General features: G+C 38.9%; 2 protein-coding genes across 9 annotated transcripts in view; one reads left to right on the top strand and one right to left on the bottom strand.

Annotated features, from left to right (window-relative positions):
- BRD9 (bromodomain containing 9) overlaps positions 1-8130 on the bottom strand; it is a 122408-nt gene extending 114278 nt beyond the window's left edge. For 7 of the 8 annotated variants that reach the window (XM_083377113.1, XM_083377118.1, XM_083377112.1 and 4 more), the window contains exons 1-2: positions 7948-8130; positions 4718-4932 (exon numbers count right to left, since the gene is read on the bottom strand). In XM_083377113.1, coding sequence (XP_083233239.1) covers positions 4718-4932; positions 7948-8041 — 309 coding nt within the window. In that variant the 5' untranslated portion in view covers positions 8042-8130. Of the gene's footprint in view, positions 1-4717; positions 4933-6716; positions 6751-7947 lie in introns of all 8 variants that reach the window. The other variant, XM_083377114.1, reaches the window with a different exon arrangement.
- A 331-nt stretch (positions 8131-8461) lies between these two features.
- The window catches only part of TRIP13 (thyroid hormone receptor interactor 13), a 46550-nt gene continuing 41648 nt past the window's right edge, over positions 8462-13363 (top strand). The window contains exons 1-3 of the mRNA XM_083376416.1: positions 8462-8534; positions 10596-10698; positions 11690-11855. Coding sequence (XP_083232542.1) covers positions 10607-10698; positions 11690-11855 — 258 coding nt within the window. The 5' untranslated portion in view covers positions 8462-8534; positions 10596-10606. The remainder of the gene's footprint in view (positions 8535-10595; positions 10699-11689; positions 11856-13363) is intronic.

Raw genomic sequence — 13363 nt, forward strand, 5'->3', positions numbered from 1 at the left:
TAAGCACGAATTTTTTTACTTTATTTGTATTATAATAAGAATTGGTTTGTCAGGCACAAGTAATCAGAAACAGGAGTTGAGTTTAAAGCACAAAAGGAAAAGGATTCCCCTGTCCTGTTGTGTTTGACTGTAAGGGGAAGGGTTCATCTCCGTTTTATAGCTGAGGGAGCCAACATTGTCCAAAGATATTACCTCGGTCATGATGATATGCTGAGGCGCATTGAACACTGTTACCTTCTCACCAAAATGGTACCTATTTATCTACTTGCATTTGCATCTTTCGAATTGCTAGGTGGGCAGGAGCTGGGGCAAATAATAGGAGCTCACCCTGTCGCATGGCAGTCTTGAACCTGGGTTTCAACTTTCCAGCCAACAAACCTTGTGTCTTTAACCACTGAGCCATCACCCGCCTCTAAGAGTTTGTTACATGCAATCTATACACAAGAATCTGATCTACTAACAGTCAAACCAAATAGGCAATAGATAAGGGTCAACAGAATTCAAGGGGGAATGGACTTGTGTTTGTTGTGGAACATAGTGACTGCAAACTGTTTGACCCCATCCTCGAGTTCAGCTTGCTCCTCTCCTCCTCTCACCCCCCCACCAACATGGCTTTCTTCCCCCTCCAAGGGCTCTTCGAAGATGCTTCCCCCCATCCTGTATAGTTTCTTCATTGTCTGAGTTCCCATTGAAACTTGATAAAGAAGGCAGTGAAACCGCCTCAAAGGAAATCTCATCTGCTTCTGAAACCATCGGTAAGTCAGGTGGCAGTTGCTAGACACTAAAATAGCATTAGAAAGTTCCTCTCCTCCCATGCCTGGGAGTTGAAAGACAGAAGTGGAAAACTTCTGTAGGGGTAATAGAAGCTGTGCTGGGCTAGTGGTTAGAATGCAGTATTTACCAAGTTTGGTAAAATGAGGAGCCAGATTGTTTGGAGCAATATCTTCTGTAACAAAATTATTTTATTGGTTTCTTTTTTGTAATATTTTATTAAGGAAGTATCTCAATCTCCTTCTAACTTTGTCAGCTCCTGATAATACATGGATTGTTTCAGTACTATTTTTCCCATACTGTTCATTTAGTCTTGTTGCTAAGGGTCAACAGAAACATTTTCCCATTGGCTCTTCAGCATTATTGGCCAATTGCTTCAGCTTTAACTGTGAGTGCTTACCACTTATGCTGTCAAATTCATATCATTTTTTCTTGACCCAAGACAAGCATTAGTTGATTGTTCACAAATTAGGAATACAAATCAAAATAAATAAGAAAATGATAAAAGAACTCTAAACGAGTTCAGACCAGATGGATTACACTGCAAAGTTCCGAAAGAATTGGCAGACATGATCTCAGAACCACTGAACCATATCTTTCAAAGATCCTGGAGCATCAGGAAACTACCAGATGACTAGAAAAGGGATGATGTAGTTTCCATCTTCAAAAAAAAGGGGGGGGGAAATGATCCAGGAAAGACCTATCAGCCTCACATCAATATCTGGAAAGATAATCAAGCAACAAAGCTGTGAACACCTGGAGGCAAGGAAGTCATAACCAGAAGCCAACATAGGTTTGTCAAAAACAGATCATGCCATACAAATCTCATTGCATTCTTTGACAAAGGGACAAAATAAGTGAACCAGCAGATATAATTTACTTGACTTCAGCATTTGATAAAGTAGACTACTTGACAAAATAGAAAAATATAGGTTATAAAGCATAACTACCAGGTAGATTTGTAACTGGTTGACCAATCATACTCAATGTGTAGTCCTCAATGGAACTGCATCTACATGGAGGGAAGTATGCAATGGGGTACCCCAAAGCTTTGTCTTAGGCCCAGTACCTTTCAGTCTTCTTCAATGATTTAGATCAGGGCTTTTCAACCTTTTCACCCACTGTACCACTTTTAGGATAAGGCAATGTCCGAGTACCACCAGTCACCCAGCAAGGTGTCAAAAACTTGACCCACCCCCAAAAAGGGAAAAATGATAAAGTACAGGTAGTCCTCGACTTACAACAATTCACTTAGTGACTGTTCGAAGTTATGACGGCACTGAAAAAAGTGACTTATCACCATTTTTCACCTGTTGCAGCATCCCCAGGGTCATGTGATTTACATACGGATGCTTGGCAACTGATTCATACTTATGACGGTCACAGTGTCCCAGGGTCATGTGATAACCTTTTTCAACTTTTTGACAAGTTAAGTCAATGGCCGGGGGAAGGGGGGGAGCTCATCACTCAGGTTGCAGGGTTCCTGTGTGGGGGGAATCCATGGGTCTCTGGTGGAGGGGGTTTGACTGGGGTGGGTGCCCTCCTTCCTCCCATTGTCTCTTCCTTCCTTTCCTCCTTCTTTGTCCCTTCCTCCTTCCCTCCATCCCTTCCATTGTCCCTCCCTCCCTCCCTCCCTCAGGTTGCAGGGTGCCTGTGTGTGTGTGTGGGGGGGGAAATCAATGGGTTACTATTGTGAGTGGGCAGGAGGGAAACGAAACTTTCAATAGGCATGTTACTGTTTATCCCTACCTTTCTTTCCTTCCTTCCTTTCTTCCTTCCCTCCCTGCCTAAGTCTAAGGCTTGAGAGGGCAGGGAGGGGCTGGTGAGAAGAGAGCGGAGAGAATCCAACGGACTCTGCCTCCGGCTGCAGCTTCTCCTCCAATTGGTCCCGCTTTCCCTGCAGACCAAATGGGAGATCCGCTCCAGGTTTTTGAGCGGGGCGCCTTCACTTGCCCGCCCGCCCGGTTCCCTAGTCAGGTGTGTCCTTAGGGCTAAGGCAGGGATAGGCAACCTTGGCTCTTTTATGACTGGCTCAGGAATTCTGGGAGTTGAAGTCCACAAGTCATAAAAGAGCCAAGGTTGTCTCCGCCTGCCTGGGCTAAGGGGCTGCTCCGGCTGCTGCAATCGGACAGCCCAAGTGCAAGAGAAAAGTCGACGAGCAAAGGCAAGCGTAGTCAGGCTGCTTCCCTCAGCTGTGGGAGAAGACACCTCGGGGTGGGGTGGGATGGTTTCCTTCCCCAGGAGGAGCTGGCAGGCCAGGCAGCGGCCGCAGCAGGCACGGAGTGCTTCGGCTTCCCAGAGCTGGGAAGAAGGAAGCTGAGCTTGTTCCGGATACTCATGCGCCACAGCGGGGCAACTCCGCCTGGGGCTGGCTGCTCCTCCTCGTGGCTCCTAGAGCGCGCCCAGAGGATGCTGCCTCCCGACTACTTGCTCAGCCTTACCTATGCCGAGACAAGGACACCGTGGGGAGAAGCAGCGGGAGAGGAAGGGAAGGGAGGAGGGCGCTGACGCTGCGCCTACCTCACCTGCCCGCCCACCACAGCAGCCTCCGCCGGCTGGAAGCAGCACTGCACGGAGCCTCCACATCACAACCAGGCGGGAGGGCTTGGTCCCAGGCCGGCGACCGGGCAGGCGAAGGACGACGGAGGAGTGACGCCATAGCCAGGTCCCTGGCCTGGACACGTCTCAGCCGATCAGGCTTTTAGATTGCCTGTTCCAGCCAGCCACTTTCGAGGGCAGCTATGGGTTGTCAATTGAAAAACTTGGGGAACAGCAGCAAGCCGCAGTGGCAGGCGCTGGATCACACCTCCTGCTTGGCGAAGAGAAATGACCTCAGCAGGTCTTTAGTGGAGCTACCAAATCTGGGCTGCTGATATCCAGTAGGCAAGTGAAGGCTTCGCGAACAGGACAGCTACACACGGCAGAGGCGCTGCTCGGGGCTGGAGGGGAGGCCGGGCAGATTGCAGGCACTGGTGGCGGTGCCGGCGTGGAGGGCGCTCGCGTGTGCGATCACCCTCCGGCCCCGAGCAGCGCCTCGGCCATGCACATCTGTCTCGCTCACATGTGTGTTTGCCCTCTGCACCAGTGCCGCTGCCAGTGCCCGCAATCTTCCCGGCCTCCCCTCCGGCCCCAGCAGCACCTCTACTGTGTGTAGCTGTCCTGTCATTTACCCAGTGATTGTGGAACTTAAAACTATAAAAATGCTCAAATGCATACACCCCATATTTCATAGCAGTCTTTTGAAACAGGAGGTCACTTCCCTGCGTCCAAAGTTGCAACCAGCTCCCGATCCTATCATGATTGAGGAAGAACAACACTTTGAAGTCAGAGACATTTTGGACTCTTATGTAGTGGGGAAAAAACAATATCTGGTGGCATGGAAAGATTTTCCTCCCTCAGAGACTGAATAGGTTGATTCCAAACATATTAAAGCCTCTAGTTTGCTTAAGAGGTTCCATGACAAACCCCCATTGAACCAATTACTAATGATGAAACATTCTGTGTCTTTCCCTACCCTCTTCTCTTCCTTTGCCAGACTAACATACCTGTCCATTGGAGCAGAATGTCAGGTCCTGCCAGTTCTTGCCATCAAAGGCTGGGGGGGGGGGGAGGGACAAATATGATTGTGCTCTGATAGGTGAAGCACAGACTGGTAACAGGGGGAAGGGGAAGGGGAGAAGGGAATCTTTTTTATATCCTTTTCAAGTGGGAAAACCTTAAGAGCTAGCCTGACTTTACTGCAACCAACGACTTTAGTAAAAGAAGCTTTTGCTTCAACCTAATAGAGTTGAGGATCTTTCTTTCCTAATGGATGAGGCAGGTCTGACATACAGGTTATATCCCTTTAGGACAAAATGGATCCTTCCAGTTATATGACTTTATGACAGAGTTTAAACATATTTAAAAGTGCAAGACAACATGTATTACTTGAAATTGCTCTGTTTACCTTTCTTTTCCGTCTTTCCTCCTCATCAAGATGCTTTTCTTTCTCTGATTTTTTTTTCTTTTTCTTTTTCTTTTCCTTATGTCGCTCTCTTTCATGATCTGATCGGTCATCATAATAACTGGAATCATGTCCTGATCCTGAAAGTTCAGTCACTTCACTGCCTCCAACTTTCAGCACTAGTTTCAATGGCTTTTCCAAAGGTTTGTCCATATAATCTAATCAAAACAAGTAACAGTAACAAAACAACATAACATTTATATATTTTTGCACTGCAGCAAATCTGAATGAAGTCTTTTCCAAAAGATCTCAAGTAGACACTTCTGCCTGAACTAACCCTTGCAGAAAGATAATATATATAGATATGAGACAACAGTTATGTGTTCTGGATTTCACTAACTTAATCAAGAATCAAAACACCATTATGTTCAGGTAATACCATAATACAAATGGTTGAAGAAATGCATATCAAGGAAGCTGTGTATTGGGACCAACTCTCTATAGTCAGAAAACTATATTTTTGGTAATCTATGTTTCAAATAACTTAACAATTTATTAGTTTTTGAAGAACACAGTCAAACTTCCTGGAGACATATTACTACTTAATAGTTAAAATGTTGGACAAAGACTGGGAAGACACAAATTCAAGTTCATTCTTAGCCATAGAAACTCAATGGATATTTTTGGCTAAATTATACTTTTGGAGCCTGACAAACTAAGGCAACTCAATCTCTTTCTCCAAAGTGTAAAATATTTTTGTGTTAAACATTTTTAGAAACATATTTATATATTTAAACTAATATTTCCGATATCTGCATACCATTTATTTTTACAATTAACTTTTCTATCACTTTCTATAGTTTATAAGATAGAGACGCGGTAGCTCAGTGGGTTAGGACACTGACCCTATCGATCAGAAGGTTGGCAGTTTGGCGGGTCGAATCCCGAGTGCCGCGTAACAGAGTGAGCGCCTGTTACTCGTCCCAGCTTCTGCCAACCTAGCAGTTCGAAAGCATGTAAAAATGCAAGTAGAAAAATAGGGACCACTATGATGGGAAGGTAACAGCGTTCCGTCCGCCTTTGGTGTCTAGTCATGCCGGCCACATGACCACGGAGACGTCCTCGGACGTCCTTCGGCTTTGAAACGGAGATGAGCACCGGCCCCTAGAGTCGGAAACGACTAGCACGCATGTGCGGGGGAACCTTTACCTTTACCTTTATATGGGAATCAAAGAAGGAATGAATTACTGTAGCATGTCTCAATTTATAATTCTTGATTGTTAGTTCTACTGACATGGTGTAATCAGGAAACAGGATCAGAATGTTTCTGTCAAATTAGATGGAATTTCTTGTTCTTTTAGTTTTATTGCTCAAATGTCTTTTATTAAAAATGTTTCATAATTCACTAATTTTCATTTTTAATTTTCACTCAAATTGTTGAAGCGGTTCATCTTTTGTTTTGGTATTTTAACAGCTTACTTTTTGAGATGTGGGACAACGGTTTTCCATGCATACCGTGTTGGTTATGACCTATAAAGACCTACACGGCAAAGGATCTAGTTATTTAATGATTATGCTAGATAAATTAAATAGTCTGAGTGGGAAACAGAAGTAATGGAAATACATGAGTATACATAGACAAGCTGTGGAAGAGAGTTCTTGTAAAGTATTAGAATTTATTGTCTTATAAAGGAAAAATAGGCTAGCTGTTAGGTAAATATTTGTTGTTTTCATAATTCTTAGACTTCTATGGACAAAAAAACCCCCGCATAGAAGTAGCCCTGTGATCTTAAAACCAACAAAAGCAGCAAAACATTTCAAAATGATTGACATTTTATTATCAGAAATTTCTACAGACAAAGCAATTACTTTGTTACTCCAGAATGGGATTTTAAAAGTAAAAAAGGAAAGACCAATCCACACTGTATTTATCCCCAAATCAAATCAGTTTATTACAGCCATATATCAGAAACAGTAAAGTATCCAATTGTAGGCTACTTACATACGTTCATGTATAAAAATGCACTGAGCATGATCTAATGATAGATAAGAACACATATAATAAAATTAATTTTAAAATAAAGATAAAATAAAAAAAATATTAAAAGGATCTAAAAAATAGTATTTATCTTATTTATGTTTCCGACGATATGTTTCCCCATATCAGTTAAATAGAATTCACAGCTTCAAATGGAAGAGATGAATATTGGAGGCCTTTCTGGTTCTATTAGTATTACTGAGAGTTGTATGAAAACTAATGTAGATTTCCCTTTAATTAATTTTGTAGAAGAATTTAATAAGATGCCTTCAATCACTCTATTTCAAAGAAGTGTGGGACGACCTACAGTTAACCATACTTTTAATTGGGTCAAGCAATTGAAGAGAAGGGTCCCCAAGAAGCAAGGTATGGAACCTAAAATACTTTCTCACATTGATCTAAGGGACATCTCAAATCAGAGATACTCTGGTAAGAATTGCATTAAGCAGAGGGACAGGATTACATTAGTTCCAATTTTTTTAAAGAATAGATTTAATAGTGAAGTAGTAATAGTAATTATCTGATTAGATAATTAGAATTTCTAATTCTAATAATGATTAGATTTGACACACTGCCTGAAGAATATAGAAAGTGGGCACAAATGGAGACTAAATGATTAATAAATTAAAGAACAGAACTAATGCCTACTGTTGCAATGTCATCTAATTTAGAGATGGCCCAATCATATAAATTACAGAAGTAGAAAAATGGAAAAGGGGCACTGAGCCTTATCTCAGTTCAGATCCAACAGCAAGATCTGACTGAAATAAAATAACATCAGAGATGAACTCATGAGAACCAGAGCAATTTTTAAAAAAATCAGTCCATGAGTTCCTCTAAGGAATCCATAACGTCAGTATCCTCCCAAGTTTTACACATAATTGCAGAGCTAGCAGTTTTAATATACTTCCCATTTAAAGGCTCAGGCAGCAAATCGCGCCTGCTTGTCACATATGTGAAATCTTGATTTTAATTCACACATTTACAGAAAGACATGGATTCCCCCGGAATAATAAGATTATTGGGAGATAAAAAAATACCATTCCCCACGAAGTACTATCGCAGCCTGGGGGAAATGGGACGAAGTTCAGTGACAAAGGGAAGCAAATTGTGCGCAAAGCGGAACGTTTTTCCAGATTTACTTTTCACTCCCTTTCCTACCTCTTTCCTCTTCCACGATTGCCATTTAACCTACCATCATACGCAGCAGCGCCGGTTCCAGTAGCAGTCACACTTGGGGCAGATGTTGATCTCCATTCTGCCTTATGCTTCTTATGTTTCTTCCCCATAACTATAATTATAATTAACTAGTAAATTCCTCTTTTCCCAGCCCACCTGGAAGCCACCCCTCCTCCAATCTAGGGAACACTGAAATGGGAGGAAATGACGTAAGATGCTAACACGGAAACTCTTCTGATTCAAATCGGATCCTGGTTAGTGAAGAAAGAAGTGCGGGAAATTTGTATTAAGGTAAAAAATTAACCAACATATGTTCTTGATAGTAATTGACGACATTTTGGTTATTGGGTACGTGGTCAAGAGTTTTTTTTACCCTCGCCTTTTATAAAATGTGTGAATTGAGATTGTATTAGTTAAAATTGTTCCAATTTTTTAGGGCTTTGGAGAATCATTTCTTATGAGGGAAGCGAAGGAAATTTTATTTTTATCTGCCTTTTTTTAAGTAGGCTAAGCGCATTCTTGGGAAAGGAAAACAAAAAGACCGTAGGATTCCACAGACGGATGCAATTCCAAGCCTTGTGGATGTGACTTTCGTTTTCTTGCGTAAGTGAACTGAGACATTACTGGCGAAAATAGTGCTACGTACAATTCGTAAATAATAAAACTGGGAACTGGGCGGGTAAAATCAGTCACCTATTGGGCTTTTAAAAAAATGATTTATCAAATTAAGCTAAAGTCTTTGTGGCAGAAAGAGGGCCCAGAGGAAAAAAATGATACAAAAAGTAAAGCATTCGTTTTGCAGTTTTGTCTCAAATTAAGATGCAAGAAATCCTTAGTTATTTAACATTCACTAATCTAAGATGGGGGAGATCAGCTCTTCAACTGCCTGGTTGTTAAATGTATAAGGGAAACAATATTTACTTCGGCTGAATTTGTTTCTGAATATTTGCCATAAAATTTCAGACTCATTTCCAGACTCATTCTGGAGTGAGCAACTTTGGAGATCTTGAAAACATATACTGCTCAAAAAAATAAAGGGAACACTTAAACAACACCATGTACTGTATTTAATAGTAGGATGTCTTATTTTCTGTTCCCTTTATTTTTTTGAGCAGTATATTTAGAGCTTTGGAGATGAAGGGGAACCCTGTCATACAGTGGCTGCTGTGAAGACTTGGCTAGTCACAAAATGGCAGACATAGAAGGTAGCTAGTCTAGGACTACCAGTAGCCTGAACAGGCAAAGGAGACAACGGAGAATTAGAAAGGAGGTCAAGGGAAGGAGCAGTTGTTTAATTTTCTTGGTATCTGAAACAAAAATTGCAATGAAAAACAGCAAAAATCTTTTTAGGCTTAACATGTAATTAACCAAATTGCTTTCAACCTTAAATTGCCAAACCACTGTAAATATATTAAAGAAATGCATTACTTACATAATTAATAAATAATAATAATAATAATAATAATAATAATAATAATAATAATAATAATAATAATAATAAAGTTGGAAGGGACCTTAGAGGTCATCTAGTCCAACCCCCTACTCATATAGATGATATATAGATGAGCTGCAAAATTCCCAGCAATCCTTCCATGGAGCAAAGAGATAGAGATTAAAATTAACTCTTTGTTGTCATTTAGTGGTTGGGTTTCTGCAGCTCTAACCTTGCCTAATAGGTGATCTAGAAATGTAAAATAAGTAAATTAACTAGCTTTCTTTTCTGGAAAAGAAAAAATTGTGGATTTAGGCTTTGCCTACTACTGATTCTTCCATACATTTCCATGTTTTAGTAATGGCAAAAGGCAAAGAATGGAAAACCTAAATAAATTGGGAGCGCAGGTTGGTTTTTACCAATCTAGGAAGTGATTTCATCCTAATATGTTTTCAAATTAAAATAGTTCATTTAGTGATTGTTCGAAGTTACAAAAGCAATAAAAAAGTGACATAAACATTTTTCATGCTTATGACCATTACAGCATTCCCATAGTGATATGATCAAAATTCAGGCTCTTGGCAACTGATAGTAGCAGTGTCCCAGGGTCATGTGATCATCTTTTGCAACCTCTGACAAAGTCAATCTTAACCATGTTACTAATTTAATGACTGCAGTGATTCACTTAACTGTGGCAAGAAGGATCCTAAAATGGGGCAAAAGCCACTTAAATATCTTGCTTAGCAATATAAATTTTGGGCTCAATTGTTGTGGTAAGTTGAGGACCACCTTTATGTCTATGTACAGTAGGTCACATGGAAACCTGACATAGCACCATAATGCAAAAGGAATATGAACTGCATGACTAGAAGCTTTCTATACCACTACTTCTAAGTGGTATAAAGCCAGTGTTTGGTTGCAAGCTAATATGTTTTTATTGTTCCAGGGATATTTAAAATGCAAATAGACTAGGTTTAAATTTATTTTGAGGTCATTATTCAGAACTTAAATCTCTTTCGCCAATGGCCAGATTGGAAATTCTAGAAAATGACAAGGGTGTGTCCATAAAATAGTAGTCATAGAAGCACTTTTGCTTTTAATGTGTCTGATAAGCAAATCAGAAATGAAAACAATAGAAAAAAATTGGCTAATAAAATTTTTAAAAATATGCTTTCAGTGATCAGATAAGTTATTTCTAGGCCTGTTTATATGCATAATTATTTTCTAATTAGGTTTTCATAAAATGGATGAAGCAACAGGTGATTTAAAACTGCCTCTTCAAAATGACTGTGAATCCCTGCAGATACATGTGGAAGTTCATCAGAAATCAAACAGGTTGGTGTTATTACAGATTTTGTTCCATATTGCAGAAAGTATCCTGCCATTTTTATCAAATGAATAACATGCTGTAGGTGGACAAATGATTAGTTCTAAAAGATGCAAGCCTTCATTTTATCCATAACATTTAGAGAAGCAATACTGACAAATCAGTATTGCAGTGCATATAATAGGCACATTAAGCATATGAAACTCTCCTCTACAAGGATAAGGGGTTATAAGAGTTGTAGATTAGGCCCCTTATTCAGTTTTTTTTTACACAAACTTTCTCTACTCCTCATGAATATATTCCATGTGGGACAACAGACAGAACCCCACCACCATGAAAGGTTTACTCAAACACAGCCAGAGACTTGATATGGTAGCTGTTTTTCAAACATACTGTAAAAAGTTTTTTCTCCTGTGAAAAAAAATACTAAACCATTATTTTTCAGATCAAGGAACTGGGATTTTTTTAAATTAATAGTTCCATGGCCTAAAAAAAAGTTTTAAAATCCTTTTCCTAATTAATATGATAAGGGAACGTACAAAGTTTTAGCCTCCAGGGTAATTTTCATTTAGAAGTTTGTCTATGGGCTCTCTGAGCATTTTTAAAAAACTGTTGGGTACCAACCTGACAAAAATACAAAAATGATAAGCATCCTGGAAAGTTGGGGGAGGAAGGAGAGAGTATAGGTACATGAGTACTCACAGAAGATTCTTCATGCTGTAAGATTTAGTACAATCATAACTATTTTTTTGAAGTTCCTTTTTGTATTGGTGTCAAGTTAGAACATTGTCTTCAATTGTTTGAGGGTATAATAATAATAATAGCTATAATCAGAAGACTGTCATTTATCAGTGAAGTGTCCTTTGCATACCTTCCTCTGATAACACAGCAGATGATAATTTTGTGTCTCAGCTGGTTGAAATCAGTGGCATTCTGTCTTTTCCTGGGTATAATTGATTGTGGGTGAAGCTGGTTATTTTTTTCTCCTATTTTAACCAGTACTGCAAAAAAGGAAGATATTAAACTAAGTGTCTTAAAGCTACTAAACAGGCACAGTGTTATTTTTGGTGATTACAAATGGATTGAGTTTGATGACTGCTTCCTAACAAATAATGTACAGTCAATTGCAGTTGTGGATACAGAACTAACGCTGAAAGACAGACAGGTAATTCTTTTGCTTATTTGCTTCTCCATAATTAGCTGTTATCAAAATGGTTTATGTATTACAATGAATGAAAAGTTTTAAAATATGAATAGTTATGCAGTGTCATGAATATTCACAAGAGCATGTATCCATATAGCATTATGTTATTTGTATTTGCACTGGCTCTATATAAGCTTCTAATTGCAATTTAAGTTGCTAAGAGATGACACCAACTTGATGGCACATAATCAATATCACCACCTTTTAGTGGCATAGGATGAAGTTATTTGAGGAATCATCTTCTCCAATTATCTTTGCTTCATCCATGAAATCCAACAACCTGGGCATGCTTCAGATTCTTTCTATGAAATAGTGTCAGTTGATAGACCCCAAAACCTGCCATATCTCTATTTTAATGCCTGGTCTGTGGAACAACATGGTCCTGGTCTTTTTCTTATTCTGTAAACCTGAAAACCTGATTCTTCCCTTGGGCATTGGATCAGAATACATGACGGCCCTATTTAGAAAAAGATGTTGTATGCTTAATTGGCTTCAATGAATTCTGTTATCTTTGTTGTTATGTTGCTCTTATTCTAGTTTAGATGTTTACTTGTAAGTCACTCAAAGTTACTTTTTTGTAATTGGGCAGTCAATTACAAAAATAAACAATATATATTGTTAAAGATTTAATGTCAAATTAACAATTCAGTCATTAATTTTTTATTTTAATAAATGTGATTTTTAACATTTATGTATAACTACAGATAAAATGTTATTGTAGGAAGAGAGCCATGTAGGTTTGTGGTGGCAAAAAGTAATCTTTGATAGCACCTTTTCTGACTAATAAAGTTCAGGAAACCTTTTAATAAAATTGTTAGAAAAAGTGCTGCAAGACGTTCGATAAAATACTAACAATTTCTTCTAAAGAACAAGTTTGCTAAAGTGAAAGCAAAGTCTAACACAATTATTTTTGTATTAATTATGAAAAAAGTGATCCAGAGTTTTTCCCTTCTCCCCAATATTTTAAGAGTACACTACATATGATAATTTCTAGCAGTAACAAATCCATAATTTATATAAGCCATAATTTAATCATAAAAATGCAAAACCATGATTCTAGATATGAACTGTCACCATCTATAATGGATCACACGTTGAAATGCATCTTAGATAAAAAAAGCTCACTGCAAATTGAAAACATATAACAGAATGTGTTTCCTAAAACTGCTAGCTTTATGAATAATTTTTTATTTGGAAAATATTTAAACATGTTATTTCCTAACTACCAACTGAATAAAAGAAGACAGTATTACCATTCTAATTTATAGGTAGATGCATCCTTGTCTTGTGTTGGATAAGACCCATTTAGATTAATTTTTGAAAACCATATTTTTATGAACTATCAGTATTTTTTCTAACATTTAATCATGAATTTAAGAGATATCTAAAATAATTGATAAAGAGTGATTGTGATATTCTATACATATCTATCAAGAAGTACTTCTCATGGCGGGCCTCTAGAAAGTCCT

The sequence above is a fragment of the Vipera ursinii genome (assembly GCF_947247035.1).
Source record: "Vipera ursinii genome assembly, chromosome: Z".
NCBI classification, from domain to species: Eukaryota; Metazoa; Chordata; class Lepidosauria; order Squamata; family Viperidae; genus Vipera; species Vipera ursinii.